The sequence below is a fragment of the Xyrauchen texanus genome, chromosome 17 (genome assembly GCF_025860055.1).
Source record: "Xyrauchen texanus isolate HMW12.3.18 chromosome 17, RBS_HiC_50CHRs, whole genome shotgun sequence".
Classification (NCBI taxonomy): Eukaryota; Metazoa; Chordata; class Actinopteri; order Cypriniformes; family Catostomidae; genus Xyrauchen; species Xyrauchen texanus.
In genome coordinates, this window is record NC_068292.1 from 39,187,842 (window position 1) to 39,207,506 (window position 19,665).

Consider the following 19,665-nt stretch of genomic DNA (forward strand, 5'->3'; position numbering starts at 1 on the left):
TAATTAATATTTATGAACCAACCTCTACCATTGGAAGGTGACGGCGCAACATCAGCATGTGCTAATAAATATTCAGCCAGGTCTATGCCATAGTAGGACTCGCAATTTCATTGACCGCTAGCACGGGATCGAGTTGAAAAAGCGAACTGGAATCCGCATACGATAGGATCGGCCATAAATTCTAAAAATAACTCAAGCAGGGCGCTCTGCCAATGATAAGACCAATAATGCGTCAATTTATCATCCAACCTTTATAAAGTCAGACCTTCTAAAGAGACGATAATGTTCAATTACATTTTAAACTGCTAAATAAAACATCCACGTCCACATAGAAGTGGTGCAAGATAAAACCCCACTCCTTTCAGCTGACTTTGCATTTATCCATTAATAAAGAAATTAAATATTCATGAGATGATTCTTGAATTCCAAGACCTTATTATTTACAAATGTTAATTCACCTTCAATTCATATTTTCAATTAATAACAAACATTGCATTATATAGTAATTTGATCAGTAGTGTATGCTAAAAAATATATTAAAAAATAAATATGCCTAGTCTTATCTGAACATACCTGAGCTTTGATAATGAGTAAATGCAAGTAATTAGAAAGTGCTACCCAGAAAGAAAATATTATTCTAGTCAAAACACTGGCAAGTGTATATTTATTCAGTCAGGTCAGGTTGCAATGAATGTAATTGAGTTTAAATGAGATCAGATTGAGATGATGAGATTATGGACTAAAGAGGTGAAAAGTAGCTTATTATTCATTAGAGCGTTAAGGCTTTTACAGGATGAGAAGATTATACACAACACAAGAAAACAAAGTTATAAAACCTGAGGTATGCATTTATTTTAAGGTTTTATGTAGGTTTATTTGAGAACTGAGAGACAACTGACCTAAGCTTCACTAAACGCTACCTTAAAAACATTTAACATTTTACAGAAATGATCCAAAAACACGTCACAGTTAGCAAAGTGTCAAATGGAAACATGACTACTCACAAATGAAGATGTTTCAGAGATCATTTTACACCTGAAGATTTTATTGTTCATATTCAACCAATTAGAATAAGATCAGGGTTAGTATGATTTACATGCTCAGTATGTATCAATGTAAAAAACTCTTTAGACTCTCCAATGAATGTGTATGTAACAAACTAAAAAGTTGGTATGTGATAAATGCAGTATGCAGAAAGTTCTTATCTACACCCAAAAAAAAAAAAAAAAAAAACTGTTATCTCGTCTTATGGATAAGGGTGGAATATTCTGGAAAGTGTCCGTGTGTGAAGAACAGATACTCTTTAAATCATCTTTTATTCCACAACAGCCACCACATGTTTCTCCTTTTCTGTCAGCACAGGAACAGATCCAGGCTTGCTGTGTTTGCGTATGTTTTGTTCTCTAAAAACACACGGAAACAGAGATAATCAAAATGACAATCAAACAAGGATTAATTTAGTCTCCAGTACAACTGAACCAAAGGGGAAAACAAACAGATTTTAAAAAATGGCACACTAATTTGTATAACAATAAACAGATCTCAACAGTAACTTTTACTAACTTAAAAGGTTAACCAAGTAACTGAGTAAATGAGTGTTTGACCCTTTTTCAGAGCTAAGCTATGGACAGGCCCAGACAGAATCTGCAGCACATTAGTTTAAGATATGGCACATGTATTTGTGGAAAAAAGCTCAACTCAGCTGTGACAAAACCTGGTTCTGGAATTACAATGTTGTACGGAGTAAACATCAGCATTGGAACTAAGTCTGTCTTAATATTTTGTGATGGGGCACTTACTTTCTGCGTCGGGCTTCTTTCATTTCCCTTAGCTCTCTCTTCTGTTTCAGGACGTCTCTGGGCAGGTGGCGATGACGGGCAATGCGTCTCACCTGTGGGTGGTGCTGAAACTTCTCTATCAGCTTCTTGTTGTAGTTTGCTGCAGCTTTCTCTCGGGCTGTCAGCTGTGAAGAATAAGATTTGTATCACTAGTCATAAAAAAAAAAAAAAAGATTCAAAGTTCTGCCCACGAGTGGATCTACAGAGCTGAGATATTCTTCTAAAAATCTTTGTGTTAAGCAGAAGAAAAAGTCATACACATCTGGGATGGCATGAGGGTGAGTAAATGATAAGAGATTTTCATTTTTGGGTGAACTATCCCTTTAAGTACAACATTAATAAATAAATAAATGGATCAAATGTCACACATTATACACACATTTCTGCATATACATGGTGAAATTATTAATTTTTCACATATCCAGCTAAGCTGGGGTCAGAGTGCAGAGTCAGCCATGATACGGCGCCCCTGGAGCAGATAGGTTCAAGGGCCTTGCTCAAGGGCCCAACAGTGGTGTCTTGGTGGTGTTGGGGCTTGAACCCCTGACCTTCTGGTCAATAACCCAGAGCCTCAACCACTGAGCCACCACTGCCCCATTACATAACACAGTAACAGTTCTTGGTTCATTTTGCAGGTCAGTGAGATTAATACAATAGCTTCTCTGACTGAAGTGTTTTTGATTGACTAAAAAGAACCAGGAACCGCACTGGTCACACTGTGTGTTTCGTGATATAGATACAAAAGAACCGGCTCATAGGAGTCATTCATTCGGAAATAAAGTCTACTGTTGCGGTTGCACCGTTTGTTTCACGCTGTAGATTCAGCGCTACAGGGAACACAGAGTTTTCTTCATTTGTATTCTGTAGAAGAAAGTCATACAAATCTGGGATGGCATGAGGGTGAGTAAATGATGAGAGAATTAAAATCTTTGGGTGAACTATCCCTTTAAGGCTTCTGAGAGCAGTACAGAAACTGACTGGTTGTTTATATGACAATTTGTAATTAAAGATCATCCTACACACGTCGAGTTCTGTCGTAATCAGTGGAACTTTATATGAAAAAATAAATGTAATATTAACATTATTTAATATATAGTTACAGTAGGGACAATTGTTGGATTACATACATTATCTCATAATTTGGCATCAGACTGCTGAGGTCAGGAAATGCAATAAAAATTGGATTTATTTAAAAATATTTCTTGCTAAAAAGAATCGTTTGGATGAATCAGAACCAGAATCATTGAATATCTTGCAATACCTTGGAGAAATCCACCTACAAATGGCTTAGTAATAGTTCTTGAATTTTAAGCTGGGATAATGTTATTGAACCTAACAAAATGACACATTTCAGCTTGAAATTAGAGACGCCCTTAAAACATCTCTGCCTTTAACGCTCACATACATGGAAGTCGCAAGGTAGGGAGTGATTACAAAACTAGCCTAATGACAAGCGCATGTTATCTGGGTAGTGCTATTAATGCTGTTTCCTAATCTTATAACAACATCAAAAGTGAATATTTTGACCTTGTCTTCCGAACTGTATAAATGCAGAGATTTCTTAGGAATGCACATCCAACACAATTTAAATCTTCGATTTCTTGATAAGTCTATTCAATTTGACCATGTCCATTAGCATAGTCTTTAGTTCAAGCACCTCCAAAAAGAATAAAGCTATGCTTTTAAATGCACATACGCTCACATAATCTGTCTCTCTCTGTCATACAATTTGTGTGGCTCTAGAGCAACAGCTCGTCTCACTACACACCCCTCTGAGAGCTTTTATTCTAATTAAAAGCAATGATTTTCTCAAATTCAATTTGTTTAAGGCAATCTAATAGCTGCTGATGCCATCAGAGGCCTCGAGAGAAAAATCGTGAGGCCTGTTAACTCTTATTTACAGATTACTTGACACTGTTCACCTGAGAAAGAGAAATCTTAGCACAAACATGACTCTGCTGTTTCCATAGAGACAGCCTATAATACCAGAGATGCAAGAATATAGGCCTTTCCAGACCGGAGGCATCAGGATTTTGCTAAGTGAACCGCAGACGAATGGCATTGAAAGCGCATTCACAACTTAACAACAGGTGGCACTATTTGACAAGCAATTTTACCCTGGTACGGTAGGTGGCTCGACGCACTTTTGAGCTTGTCCGCCCTTCTCCCCAATTTGGAATTCCCAATGCGCTCTTAGGTCTTCATGGTAGCGTAGTGACTTGCCTCAATCCAGGTGGAGGACGACGAATCTCAGTTGCCTCAGCGTCTAAGACAGTCAATCCGCGCATCTTATTACGTGGCTTGTTCAGCAAGTTACCACGGAGATCAAGCATGTGTGAAGGCTCACGCTGTTCTCCGCAGCACCATGCACAACTAACCACATGGCCCACCAAGAGCGAGAACCACATTACAGCGAGGTTACCTCATGTGACACTACCCTCCCTAGCAACCGGGCCAATTGGTTGCTTAGGAAGCCTGGCTGGAGTCAATCAGCATGCCCTGGATTCGAACTTGCGACTTCAGGAGTGGTAGTCAGCGTCTTTACTTGCTGAGCTACCCATGCCCCTAATTATTTGTCTATATAGATTTTTGTTGTAAAAATACCCATGAACAGTGCATTTAATTTAATCTTCCCCGAAATTATAATGCCACGTTTAAAAATAAATAACTAAAAATCGGAAACTGATTGCGGTTTAAAATTTTTTATTTTTATTTGCGTGGATGGAGCAAAGAAATCGAGCTAGTGTGGACCTTGTCAAAAATAAACTCCTTGTGAAGGTTAACTACAGCTGCACCTGCCAGGAGTTCCCTGCTTGAAGCTGCCAGATCCGACAAAAAATACACGTTTATGTCATTTAAATCTTTGTATAGCGTAATAAAGGAGCATATCCTAATCGCTATTTAAGGAAATACACTTTTGCATAAAATGAGATGTTTAACGACAAGCATGTTATGTTCAGCACGTTACAGAATGAATAGGTCCCGTGCTGTTAAAATTAGATTGTATCACCCGAGCCAAACTGAGTGCTGGTCAGAGCACAGCTTTAAAATTAGCATTTCATAATGCCTATCTGCGATTTAAAGCACGTTATCATCCAACGTCACTGCAACTAGGTGTTCCGTCTAATATAAAATCCATATTTAAATATTCTCATAATAATAAGTTCACTCTCTCCCACGTGTCCTGCACTGTCTGGCAAAATCATGTCTACTGACCAGCAACAACCAGGTGGTCACTCTTTGCACACTTATAATTGACTGTTAAAACAAATGTTTGATTGTATCTTATTGCCATGTACATCTTTTGTTACACATTTGCTCAAAACCCAGCATATTAGGAATTAAACGTGACAAAACTTAAATTCTACAAGAGTCTATATAATGAACACCATAAAAAAAAAATCCCAACCAACAAAACCCACCTTCAGTCTGACCCATTATTAGATAATTGCTGTCAGTGACTGTAACTTATAGCACAGCAATAATGATTACATTGTTATTTGGGAGGACACCACCATGTTTTGGTAAACAAAAAAAGTAAAAAAAATACAGGGATATATATATATAAAATATACACAGGGAACTGCAAGTGACAGCAATATAAAATCCATTATGAACACAATCCACGCAAGATCAGAAAGTTTTTTAAAGGGGATACAGGACAGTTATCCAGCAATATCATTTTCATGTTAAGAAAACCCATATAAGTTAAGGCATTTGATGCAAATATAATGCATGTCCTCACTGCTGTTCAGGATTTCTCCCACAAGTTCCTTCAGCGTTTAAAGGGATAGTTCACCCAAAAATGAAAATTCTCTCATTATTTATTCACCCTCATGATATCCCATATACAACTTTCCTTCTTCACAAGAACACATTTGAAGGAAAATCAGTAGGTCCTTAAAATGCAAGTGGATGGTAATCCGATTTTTGAAGCTCCAAAAATCACAGACAGTCAGCATTTACACTCACCTAAAGGATTATTAGGAACACCTGTTCAATTTCTCATTAATGCAATTATCTAATCAACCAATCACATGGCAGTTGCTTCAATGCATTTAGGGGTGTGGTCCTGCTCAAGACAATCTCCTGAACTCCAAACTGAATGTCAGAATGGGAAAGAAAGGTGATTTAAGCAATTTTGAGCGTGGCATGGTTGTTGGTGCCAGACGGGCCGGTCTGAGTATTTCACAATCTGCTCAGTTACTGGGATTTTCACGCACAAAAAATTTCTAGGGTTTACAAAGAATGGTGTGAAAAGGGAAAAACATCCAGTATGCGGCAGTCCTGTGGGCGAAAATACCTTGTTGATGGTAGAGGTCAGAGGAGAACGGGCCGACTGATTCAAGCTGATAGAAGAGCAACTTTGCCTGAAATAACCACTCGTTACAAACGAGGTATGCAGTAAAGCATTTGTGAAGCCACAACATGCACAACCTTGAGGCGGATGGGCTACAACAGCAGAAGACCCCACCGGGTACCACTCATCTCCACTACAAATAGGAAAAAGAGGCTGCAATTTGCAAGAGCTCAGCAAAATTGGACAGTTGAAGACTGTAAAAATGTTGCCTGGTATGATGAGTCTTGATTTCTGTTGAGACATTCAGATGGTAGAGTCAGAATTTGGCGTAAACAGAATGAGAACATGGATCCATCATGCCTTGTCACTGTGCAGGCTGGTGGTGGTGGTGTAATGGTGTGGGGGAAGTTTTCTTGGCACACTTTAGGCCCCTTAGTGCCAATTGGGCATCGTTTAAATGCCACGGCCTACCTGAGCATTGTTTCTGACCATGTCCATCCCTTTATGGCCACCATGTACCCATCCTCTGATGGCTACTTCCAGCAGGATAATGCACCATGTCACAAAGCTCGAATCATTTCAAATTGGTTTCTTGAACATGACAATGAGTTCACTGTACTAAAATGGCCCCCACAGTCACCAGATCTCAACCCAATAGAGCATCTTTTGGATGTGGTGGAATGGGAGCTTTGTGCCCTGGATGTGCATCCCACAAATCTCCATCAACTGCAAGATGCTATCCTAATATGGGCCAACATTTCTAAAGAATGCTTTCAGCACCTTGTTGAATCAATGCCACGTAGAATTAAGGCAGTTCTGAAGGCGAAAGGGGGTCAAACACAGTATTAGTATGGTGTTCCTAATAATCCTTTAGGTGAGTGTACGTCATTAATACAACTCCAGCGGTTAATGTCTTCGAAAGCGACATGATAAAATTATATCTTTTTCATACCAAAAGTTAAGTAAATTTTTAAACTGTAAATCATGCTTCCGTTCTGCAGCGGTATGCGCGTGTGAAGTAATCGCATTGGCATTTGAAACACGCGAGAACTGTGGTACGTGCGTCACAGCCGGAAGAGCAGCGCTGTTTACAAGTGAGAAGGAATGCTGTACAGTAGCTTAGTTGTTTTTGGTTTAGATATTTATGTTTCTTTACTCACAATGGTGCGTTTGTGTGCTTATCTTGGATGTCTCAACTGAGTGGAGAACTTGAGATTACGTCTGTATCACGGAAACGCAAATACGTGACACGAGAGACCGCTTGAACTCCACCCTCTCATGAAGCTGTTGTGGATGTAACCCGATCCTTCCGACGGGTGAACATCTGTAAAGCCGCGGGTCCAGATGGCATTCCGGGCTGCGTCAGAGCGTGTGCGAACCAACTGGCTGGTGTTTTTACGGACATTTTAAACCTGTCCCTATCCCTGTCTGTAGTCCCCACATGCTTCAAAATGTCAACCATTGTGCCTGTACCGAAGCAAGCCAAAATCACTTGCTTAAATGACTGGTGCCCTGTTGCTCTGACCCTCATCATCAGCAAATGCTTTGAGAGGCTAATCAGAGATCACATCTGCTCTGTGCTGCCCACATCTTTGGACCCATTGCAGTTTGCCTACCGCAACAACTGCTCCACTGATGATACAATTGCATCTACAATACACACTGCTCTCTCCCACCTGGAAAAAAGGAACACATAAGTGAGAATGCTGTTTGTTGACTACAGCTCAGCATTCAACACCATAGTGCCCTCCCAGCTTGATGAGAAACTCCGGGCTCTGGGCTTAAACAGCTCGTTGTGCAGCTGGATCCTGGACTTCCTGTCAGGCAGACGTCAGGTGGTTAGAATGGGTAGCAACATCTCATCACTTAACCTCAACACTGGAGCCCCGCAGGGCTGTGTTCTCAGCCCACTCCTGTATTCCCTGTACACACATGACTGTGTGGCAACACGTAGCTCCAATGCCATCATTAAGTTCGCTGACGATACGACGGTGGTAGGTCTGATAACTGACAATGATGAAAGAGCCTACAGAGAGGAGGTGCACACTCTGACACGCTAGTGTCAGGAGCACAACCTCTCCCTCAACGTCAGTAAAACCAAGGAGCTTGTGATGGACTTCAGGAACACAGAGAACACAGCCCCATCACCATTAATGGAGCACCGGTGGAGAGAGTCAGCAGTTTCAAGTTCCTCGGTGTCCACATCACTGAGGAACTCGCATGGTCCGTCCACACTGAGGCCATTGTAAAGAAGGCTCACCAGCGCCTCTTCTTCCGGAGACGGCTGAGGAAGTTTGGAATGAACAACCACATCCTCACACGGTTTTACACCAACAATGTAGAGAGCATCCTGACTGGCTGCATCACCGCCTGGTACGGAAATAGCACCGCCCACAACCGCAAAGCAAGGTGCGAACTGCCAGACACATCATCGGGGGTGAGCTTCCCTCCCTCCAGGACATATATAACAGGCGGTGTGTGAAAAAAGCTCAGAGGATCATCAGAGAATCCAGCCACCCGGGTCATGGGCTGCTCTCACTGCTACCATCAGGCAGGCGGTATAGCAGCATCAGGACCCGCACCAGCCGACTACATGACAGCTTCTTCCCCCAAGCAATCAGACTTTTGAACACTTGATCGCTCATGATCAATATATCACTTTATTAATCTTATATCTCACACTGGACTGTCAAATATATTCTCCCCAATACAACTACTGTATATATATTTTTTAGATACTCTTATTTAATTTTTTTATTGTATGTGTATTCTATATTGTGTGTATTGTTTACTGTACATTGTATAGAATTATTGTGTTGTGCAAGTATGTGTACATATGATATGTAAAGTCCCAAAAAAAAAAAAACATTGCAGACTCTTGATTCAGCATCTCATCCTGTAATTAAATCCTCTCATGTCTTTATTTTGCTTTTTAAAGTGATTGGCCAATTCAAAGTGCTGATAGCTGCACTGAGTGTCTGATCTCTTTAAGCGGAAAGCATCAGAATAAATCTCTCACTATTCCAGTCCGAGCCAAAAACTTGCCAACGCTGGACTGCATGAGAGAATCAGATCGACTGTCTGGAGCAGATACAAGACCATCAGGACAAGAACAGATCCAACCACCGTCCAAGCAAAACAACAACCTTCCTTTCCACACGTGTATTTACACATGAGGTTGACTTAAGGGATAGTTCAACTATACACAAAAATACAGCAATCATTTTTCAACCTCATGTTGTTTCAAACGGTTTTCTTCCGTGAAACACAAAAAGAAATTTTAGGCAGAATGTCTCCCTCCATAACATTCACTATTATTCTATGGAAAAAAAGATGCAACGAAAAAGAACTGGTGACTGAGACTAACATTTAGCCTAACAAATTTGTTCTTAATGTGTGTGTGGGGGGGGGGGGTCCTTCAGAGGGGGGCGGAGGTATTGTAGGGGGGTCAAGGAAGACTGCCCTGTTCTCAAATCTTATTCACTTTCACACATTCAAAAACAATGCAGTGACAATACAAGCAAGAATCAATGTGCACAGTTTCTTTTCCTCCACCTTTTCTCCTTGATTATACTTTAGCATGGCACTACAGCACTTGCTGTAGTGGTGCTCACCAAATTTGTAAGGGTGAAAAGGTGAATTATCACTTAAATTTCAGTCTGTTACTCACTAGGGATGGGGCTACACAAACTCCAAAATTTAACAAGAGTATTTCGATCTACCAGTCTCATATCCACCAAAAAGAGTCATAAATCAGCTGCGAGTGTTTAAATGACTGACTGAAGATGACGGATGAGAAACATGGAGAAGGTTTCATTGGACGCAGTTCTCCGTTTGGTGGATCTTTCTCTGCTGTACCATGGTTAATGTAGTTGTTTACCATGAATTCCGCAATCAAACAGGATTTTTAAACAATGAAGTTGAGATAATGCAGATAGATGGCTTCAACGGAAGCATATACCTATGATGAACAACCTCGTAGCTCAGGGTAGTCTTTATAGGTTTATAAGTTATTGTTCTTTATGGTTGGCTGCCTGACAAACAACATATTGCTTTTCTAAACTTTTGCAGACGAAAAATCAAATCAAATCACTTTGTCACTCAACCATATACACAAGTGTAACAGTGGGTGAAAGTCTTGGGTGCAGTTCCAAGCAACTTGACAATTACAATAAACATCTGAAACTGTTGGATGCCGTTAACTACATTTTACGCACCCTCAATAATCTTACATTTACGCACGTTTGAAGCACTTCACTGAGCTTGGGATGCGCATACGTGATGTCGTGCCCTAGATTGGAGCATCTCTATACACCACGTATTTATGTTTTGTATATATTTATAAATATACTTATAGTAGGGCTGCATGGCCTTGGTGTCCATATATCCTACAGAAATACATGCACTTATATGTTTAATTGTAATATGATGTGCATTTTGCCTTAGTACCGTCAAAAACTCACACTATCGCATTCAAAGGAATTGACATTCAAAAGGATTGATCGTGATTATTTTTATGTTGCTTGTATGTGCTTTTGGAGCTTGACAGTAACAATAATGATCTCTTATTCTTGTGTTTCATGGACCAAAAAATTAATACATCTTTTGAACGGAGGCATGGGTAGCTCAGCAAGTAAAGACGCTGACTAGCATCCCTGGAGTCACGAGTTCGAATGCAGGGCGTGCTGAGTGCAAGGTCTCCGAAGCAACCAAATGGGGTGCGAGAGGATTTTTTTTTTTCCATAAGGGGCTGTTTTACACTGCAGGTCGAAGAAGTGCATATTTTTTCAACGTTAATGTTAACAAATGAGTGAATTACAGAATATCAGAAGTCAGTACGAAGCAGAAGCACATGTAGTTGGTAAATTCAGAACTTCAGTCTTGTATTGAAGAGCTCAATTACTCCTTTTACAGTCTAAGGATTAATTAACAAAGAAAAAACATGGGATGCTGTACCTGGCTGCTGGTGAAGATGGTGAGTAAACATATTGGAAGCACGTCCTTTTTGCAATGAAAGTACTCAACACAAAGATTTGGCTGTTGTTTGAAATATGAGATATCGCCATTCAATGGTTGTGCATAATTACTTATTTATGACTATTTTATTAAGCTATATTATTAAGTATGATCAAGCCAAACTGAGAGATCAAACTGCCTTCTCTTGTGCAAAACAATATTCAGGCTCTGAAAGTCTCACTCATGATAACCATTTTATAACCTTATTTCTTGTGTTGAGCGCAGCAGTTTCTGCAGCCAATTGTCGTGACGCACTGCTTCGGTTCCACTCACATACTGCTTCGGCATGCCGTGTAAAACCGGCATTACACTGTGCAAAGATAACTGTGGCCACACCTTAAAAGCTAATTTTGTGCTCCATGGACCACAAGCACATAATTTAAACGGATATTGTTTTTTCTAGCTATTGTAGATTTTTTTCTGCATTTTCGTTCTTGAATTAATTTTTGTAATTTGATTGAACTGATGGTTGCGCTGATTGGAAAAATGTATATAATATTATATTTAAGCAATATCACAGAAGCAAGAGTGCGATATGACCCTACATCAGCATCGCTGTGATTCGGCCACAGGCCGAGTGCCATAGGTAGTCACAGCAGTGCTGATTTTGGGCCATATAGCACAATTGAGAGTGTGATATTGCTTAAATATAAGAGAGTCAGAATCTGCCATTGCTGGTTCAAAACAAATGATGTGTACAAGCCTCTGTTAGTAATTTAAAAATGTCACTTCAGAAATAGTATCACGGCTTGTGCTGTTTCTACCAAGTTATTGGATAAACAAGGATGGATGGGCGTGTGTATGTGTGAGAGAGAGAGAGAGAGAGAGAGAGAGATAGCGCGTGTGTGATCACTGGTTGCCACTCCCAAGCAGAGATGCTGTCAGCTTTCTCGGTGGAAAAATAGCTGTCCAAGCGGGAGTAATTCTCCCTATTTTGTGGTAGCCGGTGTGCAAGAATCTTTCACTATAGAAACCGCAATGTCCTCCATTTTGAACAGTACTTTTTCTCCAATGTGGAAACTCTAGTAAAAGATAAGAGCCTCGAGTAGTGCAATTAATCTGTCTGTTGTGTCTCTCAGCTGTGAAGCTGATACACAATATGTAACAATATGATGGTTTATTAACATTTTCCAAACAAAGCCTTCAATGGTAAAAATATAAAAATGTTGTAAAATACCACCAATTCAAGTAACGTTAAATGTTTCCCAAAGTCTAAGTGGGAGTTTGTCTGATTGAAAGAACTAGTGCCCAGATAGGTTGCATATTCATTGCAATGGGCATTAAAATCTCTTAAACTCTCATACTCCACAACATTAATCAACTGGTAGACTGTGGCTATCCGCTTTCCTACAGCAACTGCGAAGCTGCGTTCATGACTCTCAACAGTGTGTCAATGCCAACAATAAATGCTGCTTTGAATTCCATGCTTGCAGACAAAAACATCTCAATCCATGTTTTGGTAATAGTTAAGAATTAAGATGTGATTATGTGGTATTAAAAACACACCTTACATAGGTCCCATCTAGGCTTTGTGTGCATCAAATAATGTTAAGATTTCCTTTGACCATCTCCATAATTTCAAGGAAGCACTGTTGTGCGTGTGTTTGTGGTGTGTCCGTCAGTGTAATGCCTCTAGGCATACATATTACAAAGGTTCCACCCTCCCAAGAAGTGTTCGTTAATGCTTTATTAATGGTAAATGTGTTAATCGTGATTGAGAAATTAATGCCTTACACTTTTTAAATTAATCGCATGCATTAACGCCGACAGCACTCAATATATCACATATTATATTCACTCTATAGTAATTAGATATATATATGATAAATATTACAATGTTTTGACAAGTGACATAAAACTGTAGAGACTTTCCATGGCCATGTTTCAATTGGGCTTAACGGAAGTGATTTGTGAGTGTAATTCATTTTAAGTGCTTGGTGGTCTAAGGGAAAAGTGCACCACACATTAACCACCTGAGTGCATTTGCAATAGGTTAACACTCAAAAATTAGATATGGAATTAAGTTAAAACTCTTTCTCTGTGACTTAGAAAGCTGGATCATGCTCTCACCACTCCGAGCTTCTCCGAGGCGTTGGCCTTCCACAGGCGAATGTTCATTTCATCGGAGCCGCTCATGATGTATTTGTTGTCAGCCGACCATCTCACACAGATGACATGCTGCATACGTTTGGTGTGGTACACCTCTCTGTGGGTTACAGGAAACATTTAAATTCAACATTACATCAAAATCAACCATATTTAGTTTTAAAGACCCCACTGAAGTACACATTTAAAATAGATAAATCCCACCCAAACTTCCTGTTTTTAAAGAAAATACACATGAAAGAAAACTGCAATTGTCAAATTTTATGGGGTGTGTTTTGCATAATCTCCCGTCCAATCACATATCATATAACGACCACCCCCCTTTTTAAAATCCAACCAATGGCTGATATAATCAGGCCCCGCACTACATTTCTTTCTGGTTGATCCTATTTGACTCCGAAATACCTCAAGTAAAAATGGCATTTCATGTTCAATTCAATCATCAGGGCTTATTCCTCTTCGACACAACAGCTGCAGCAAACAAGCTAAAATCCACTGAATTTATCCAATAACCGATCAACTGATTCCACCATCATCATCATCGTCAGGACAATGCATTAGAATGCAAAATCACAAAACTTCAGATTTTGGCATTTCCTGTTTTGCCCACTTCACTCACCTGCTGTGGCCTTTGTCCTTCTGAAAGATGCGAATGGTTTTATCAAAACTGGCAGATACAAACTCCCTTCCTGTAGGTGAATAATCCACATCCAGAACAGCAGACACATGATCCATGTGCACAGCCACGGGAACATCCAGATACCTCATGTCGTAAGTATAGAGACTGTTAAAGGAAGAGAGACAGTAAAGGTTACATGGCAGTAAATAAACCCCCTCACTTTCATTTTATCTGTAAATATTTAGGCTAAAATTAACTCACTTGTAGTCTTCACTGGAGCAGGTAAAATAATAAGCTTCCATTGGGTTCCAGCAAAGCGTATTGCTTCTCAATTGCATGATGACCTGAAAAAAAAAAAAGAATAATAATTTTATATAGCCATAAATGCCATTCCCCCAAAGGGAAAAAGAAAAGAGGAAAAGGAGCAAAAGTATTAGTAAGAGGAAAAGAAATAGTAAAACTAAAATGAAAAGGGAAAAAGCAGCAGACAGGGACAAGAAAGAGGAAAAGGGAAAAAGAGAGTAAGGAAGTGGAAAAATGAAGAGGAGAAAGAGTCAAACTAAAAGGAAGAGGAAACAGAAGAGGAAAAGGGAATGGGGAGGAAGAGGAAAAAGGAAAACAGACTAAAAATAAAAGAAAGAAAAGAGGACGAGAAAACAGAAGGGAAAATGGAAAAGGCAAATTAAGGAAGAGGAAAAAGGAAAGCTAAAAGTAGGATGGAAAAGAAAGGACAAAGACATGGAAACTGAAAAGAAAGACTAAAACCAAAAGGGAGAGGGAAAATGGAAAAGAGGATAACAAACTTAAAGGAAGATGAAAAGAGGGAAGTAAAAGGGTTGGAAAAGAGAAAAGAGGAAGGGAAAAAGGGAAGAGAGGAAGAAAGGAAGAGGAGGATGAAAAAGTAAAACTAGATTGAATAGGGAAAAGAAAGAGGAAAAAAAAGGAAAGGGGTAATAACAAAAAAGAAGATATATAATGTATACCTTTCGGAGTGGCGCAGATTCTCTCATGTCATACAAGACGATACTTCTGTCTGACGCACAGCTGGCGAGAAGATCAGTCTACAATGAACACATTTATTTAGGGTCGATAAACTCAACCAATGAAATTCGGTGTCCCAAGTAATCACTCTCATCAACTAGGGAAAAAACCTTCATGAAAAAGTTAAGAGAATAGTACTGTAGTATGGCAGTGATAATCTGATGGTTAGATTTAAATATTACTTTGATCAAACAAACTGGGAAAATTGGTTTGGGACACTCCACAGTATATAATGTGAGTCATCACTGAAGGCAACTGAAATTTCATTTAAATTGTATTGTGGCCATTATTCAGTGTGGTTTAAGAACATAAGGGAACTTGTTGCTGAGGGGGAGTTTGCGTGTGCGTGTGTGTGTGTGTGTGTGTGTGTAACACATGTAGATGTCACCTCCACAGGGTTGTATCTGACACAGCTGAAGCTGTCCACACCCCAGCTGAAGGAGCGGATGGGACTGGTTCTCTGCTCATCCCAGATATCCACCGTCTGACCGCAGGTTGTGAACATGCCCTCCCTCTGGTGGTGGTCGATACCTGTGAACACACCCTGCAAGACACATTAGAAAAAATGGTAAACACAAGCTGTTCTCCTGAAAGAATGCTGAACATATGAATATTTACCAAATGGCTTCCATTCACACATGATGTTCTGAAATATTACTTTTGATTGTAATGTTATTCATTTAAACAGCACAATGATGACTCCAAGACATTAAAGAAATCACAGCTTCATTTTCTGTTACATTATAATTTTCTGTAAAGCTGCTTTGAAATTATGTGTTTTGTGAAAAGAGCTCAACAAATAAAAATGATGTGACTTGAAAATAAATTCCACTAGCAGCCAAAAGTTTGGAATAATGTACAGATTTTGCGGTTTCGGAAGGAAAATTGATACTTTAATTCACCAAAGTGTCATTCAGCTGATCACAAAGTATAGTCAGGACATTACTGATGTAAAAAATAGCATCACTATTTGAAAGAAGTCCTTTTTGATGAAATCTAGACAGGCCAGCAGTCGTCACTCCAACACCATATCCTTGAGTAATCATGCTAAATTGCTAATTTGGTACTAGAATCACTTGCCATTATATCAAACACTGCTGAAAGCTATTTGGTTCGTAAAATGAATCGTAACGTTGTCTTTGTGTTTGTTTTTGGGTTGCCACAGTATGCAATAGACAGGCATGTCTTAAGGTCAATATTAGGTCAAAAACGGCAAAAAAAGAAACTCGTCAGTCAATCATTGTTTTGAGGAATGAGTGCTACGCAATGCTTGAAATTGCCAAATTGCCATTTCATACAAAGGTGTACACTACAGTCTTCAAAGACAAAGGACAACTGGCTCTAACAAGGACAGAAAGAGATGTGGAAGGCCAGATGTACAACTACACAAGAGGATAAGTACATCAGAGTCTCTAGTTTAAGAAATAGATGCCTCACATGTCCTCAGCTGACAGCTTCATTGAATTCTACCTGCTCAACACCAGTTTCATGTACAACAGTAAAGAGAAGACTCAGGGGTGCAGGACTTATTATAAGAATTGCAAAGAAAAACAAAAATAAAAGGTTAGAGTGGGCAAAGAAACACAGACATTGGACAACAGATAATTGGAAAAGAGTGTTATGGATCTTAACCCCATTGAACTTTTGTGGGATCAGTTAGACTATATGTTGTGTGAGAAGTGCCTGACAAGACAGTTACATCTATGACAAGTGCTACAGGAAGTGTGGGGTGAAATGTCACCCGAGTATCTGGACAAACTGACAGCTAGAATGCCAAGGATCTGCAAAGCTGTCATTGCTGCACATTTTTTTCAAATTATAATAGTAATTCTTCACATTCTTAATGTCCTGACTATACATTGTGATCAGCTGAATGCCACTTTGGTGAATCAAATTACCAATTTCTCTCCAGAAGCGCAAAATCTGTACATTATTCCAAACCTTTGGCCGCCAGTGTATATCTGTTACTTCTAAAACAAGGAATGATACATTACTGATTTTTATTTGTTAGGCTATTACTAGATGATGATGAATATCATTGATATTTTACCACATTTTCCTGTTGGTATTAAAAATGTGACCATACTATACCATCCAAAATATTGAAATATATTTTTAGCTATACTGCCAAGCCCTATATTGTAATATGAACAGTATTATCTATATTGTACCTTTCCCAAAATAGTGTTAATAGGTTCCTCCTTCAGTCCATATCCTGGTGGCTCCATGTTCCACTGTTTGATGGTCTTGTCCTCTCCAACCTGTTGCATGACACAAAATTCCATAATAACATAGGTGGATACTAACACTTGTCAATTTACATTAGCTTACATGAGGAACATGTATGACTAACGTACCGTAAAAAAGGAGGTGCCACAAAAGCGGGAGCAAATTCCTCGTACAAATCCTTCATGAGCCGGGACTGACCTCAAACATTCTCGCTTAGGAAGGTTCCACACTTTCACCTGTCATGAAGTGAAGAATCAGACTGCATCATGAATCATTCACTCATCATAAGTGCAGAAATGTTTCATGGCCATTTGCACACTCGTTTGATTTACAGCTAAGCAGTTACCTTGGGTGTTTATTTTGTTCTTGTATGGAAATAGTGCAACTAATATCCTGACTCTAGATGCATTAGAGTATATAAGAGTGCTCAATTACTGCTAACAGAGATTTAAAACTCTGCTGATACTATTTACCTCCCCATCACAGGCTCCAGATAAGACTGTTGAAAGGCTTTTGGCGTGTTTGGTTATGCAGCTGATTCCATCTCTGTGGCCATCTAGTGCAGCAACGAAGGGTTTGGCAAACACCTTTTCCAGTTTGGTGGCATTCAGGGCTCTGGTGTATTCCCTGGGCACCTCAAAAGGATGCAGGGTCGGGTCATAGTTCCTGGGCACTGGTTAGGGCACATTCCAACTGTTAGTATATACTTCCTATAACATTAGCTTTATAAAACAATTTAATGTCAACATACCTCGCTGTATATCTCTGGCTGTCTCGCGAACATAGTCGTCCGGGTTTCTGCAAAGCACTTTAACTTTCATCCTACCGGATTATTGAATAAAACCAAATCAATCTTGATCAGATCTGCAGCGTTGAAAGAGGAGCCGGACCATGTGTTTACAGCGTCGACCACACTCACGTCACGTCACGTGACAAATTACATCCGGGTGCTTCGAGCGAATTGGGTAGAATGGAATTATGTGTACAGGTATCCAACAGATCTAGATCAGCGGTGTAACCGCTAAAAAAAAAAAGAAATCTACCAAAACTTATTTTGTTTAATTTAAATATGTTTTTCTAATATATTTTTTGTATGAATAATGCATGTCGCCCTTTTTTGTATGTTTTGCTAAATAAAAAAATCGAAACACTTATTTCACCTCTGCATAATGTATTGGTTAATCAGTTTTTAATTATACGAAGTTTTACATGTTTTACATTTTTTCTATGACATGTTCAGAAGCTGCATATAGGAGCCGTTCAGACTTAATGCATTCTTGTGCAAAAGAGAATAGAAAAAAGCTAGACACATGCACAGAACACAATTGACTCAAGACACGCTTTTAATAGTTCGTGTTCTTTTTTACATGAGCGAGACGCTGAGAAAACAGCTGAAAGTGATGCAGCGGGCAAACTGTCAGACTAGCTATTGGAAAATAATTGGAAAAGTATGCAGACATATGCAAAAAGTCAAAAACACAAACAAAGATTTTTAGAAGAATATCTGAGCTTTGTTGGTCCCCAAAATGCAAGTGAATGGGTACCAAGATTTCGAAGCTTAAAAATGCACATAAAAGTGACCCATATGATTCCAGTAGTTTGATCAATGTCTTCAGAAGCTATATGATATTTGTGGGTGAGAAACAGATCAATAGGCAAGTCCTTTTTTCACTAAAAAATCTCCACCTTTACTTTTAAATTCTTCTTCTTTTGTTTTTGGCAATTTGCCTTCTTCATGCATATCGCCACCTACTGGGCAGGAAGGAGAATTTGTAGTAAAACAGGACTTACAGCAGAAGTATGTAACTTTTTCAGTTAAAATACCTTCTTCTATCCCAGCTTAATATGCAGAGACAACTATTATTAAGCCATTCAAAGGTTCATTTTCTAAAAAAAAATTTAAGTTCTGTCTTTCTGTGGTGCTTTGAAAATTGCACTTTTTTTTCTGAGTGACATGTTTAAACAAGCCACAACAACATTACTGTTGTTAATTGTGTGAGTTGGGGCGGGACTAACTCTTTGTTTGACCAACGGCAGATGGGGGGCATATTCACAAAGCTGTTTTGTGGTTCTGATTGGTGGTGCTAGTGCCGCAGAAATAACATACTTTCGCTTTAAATATTTATATGTTTCTCTCCAACAACTAACTATCAAGCTATCTCTCTATGCTGCCTTTATGTGCTTTTTGGAGCTTCAAAATTATGGTTGCCATTCACTTGCATTGTACGAGCCTACAGAGCTGAAATATCCTAAAAATCTTTGTTTGTGCTCAGCAGAAGAAAGAAAGTCATACACATGAGGGATAACATAAGAGTGAGTAAATGATGAGAATATTTTCATTTTTGGGTGAATTATCCCTTTAAGACGGGTTGCCATGTGGTAACTTTTAGTTTTCTAGTTGAGGAAGAACAAATCAAAGTAATTTCTGATTATAGAATACTGTATCTTTAAAAATAATTTTTGCCGGGCGAATTTCCTTTTGCATGCAAGAAAAAAAATTCTAATTTTAAATAACA

General features: G+C 39.1%; 1 protein-coding gene across 1 annotated transcript; it reads right to left on the minus strand.

The window, feature by feature from the left end:
• Positions 1-842: 842 nt before the first annotated feature.
• On the minus strand, positions 843-18,053 carry dcaf13 (ddb1 and cul4 associated factor 13). The gene is made up of 11 exons (XM_052146290.1): positions 17,901-18,053; positions 17,623-17,822; positions 17,278-17,385; positions 17,092-17,181; positions 15,309-15,464; positions 14,863-14,940; positions 14,141-14,223; positions 13,880-14,044; positions 13,225-13,360; positions 1,800-1,963; positions 843-1,403 (listed from the first exon to the last, which is right to left on the minus strand). The coding sequence occupies exons 1-11, from the start codon at positions 17,968-17,970 to the stop codon at positions 1,316-1,318; spliced, it is 1,338 nt and encodes a 445-aa protein (XP_052002250.1). The 5' UTR covers positions 17,971-18,053; the 3' UTR covers positions 843-1,315.
• Positions 18,054-19,665: the final 1,612 nt, after the last annotated feature.

What these genes read in the sequence shown, in the direction of transcription:
- dcaf13 (XM_052146290.1), bottom strand. Translation starts at nt 17,970, where the DNA reads ATGAAAGTTAAAGTGCTTTGCAGAAACCCGGACGACTATGTTCGCGAG. An exon ending in AGCCAGAGATATACAGCGAG is followed by an intron (nt 17,823 to 17,900) that starts GTATGTTGACAT and finishes TGCCCTAACCAG; the next exon opens with TGCCCAGGAACTATGACCCG. An exon ending in CCTCGGAGAAGCTCGGAGTG is followed by an intron (nt 1,964 to 13,224) that starts GTGAGAGCATGA and finishes TATTCTTCACAG; the next exon opens with CTGACAGCCCGAGAGAAAGC.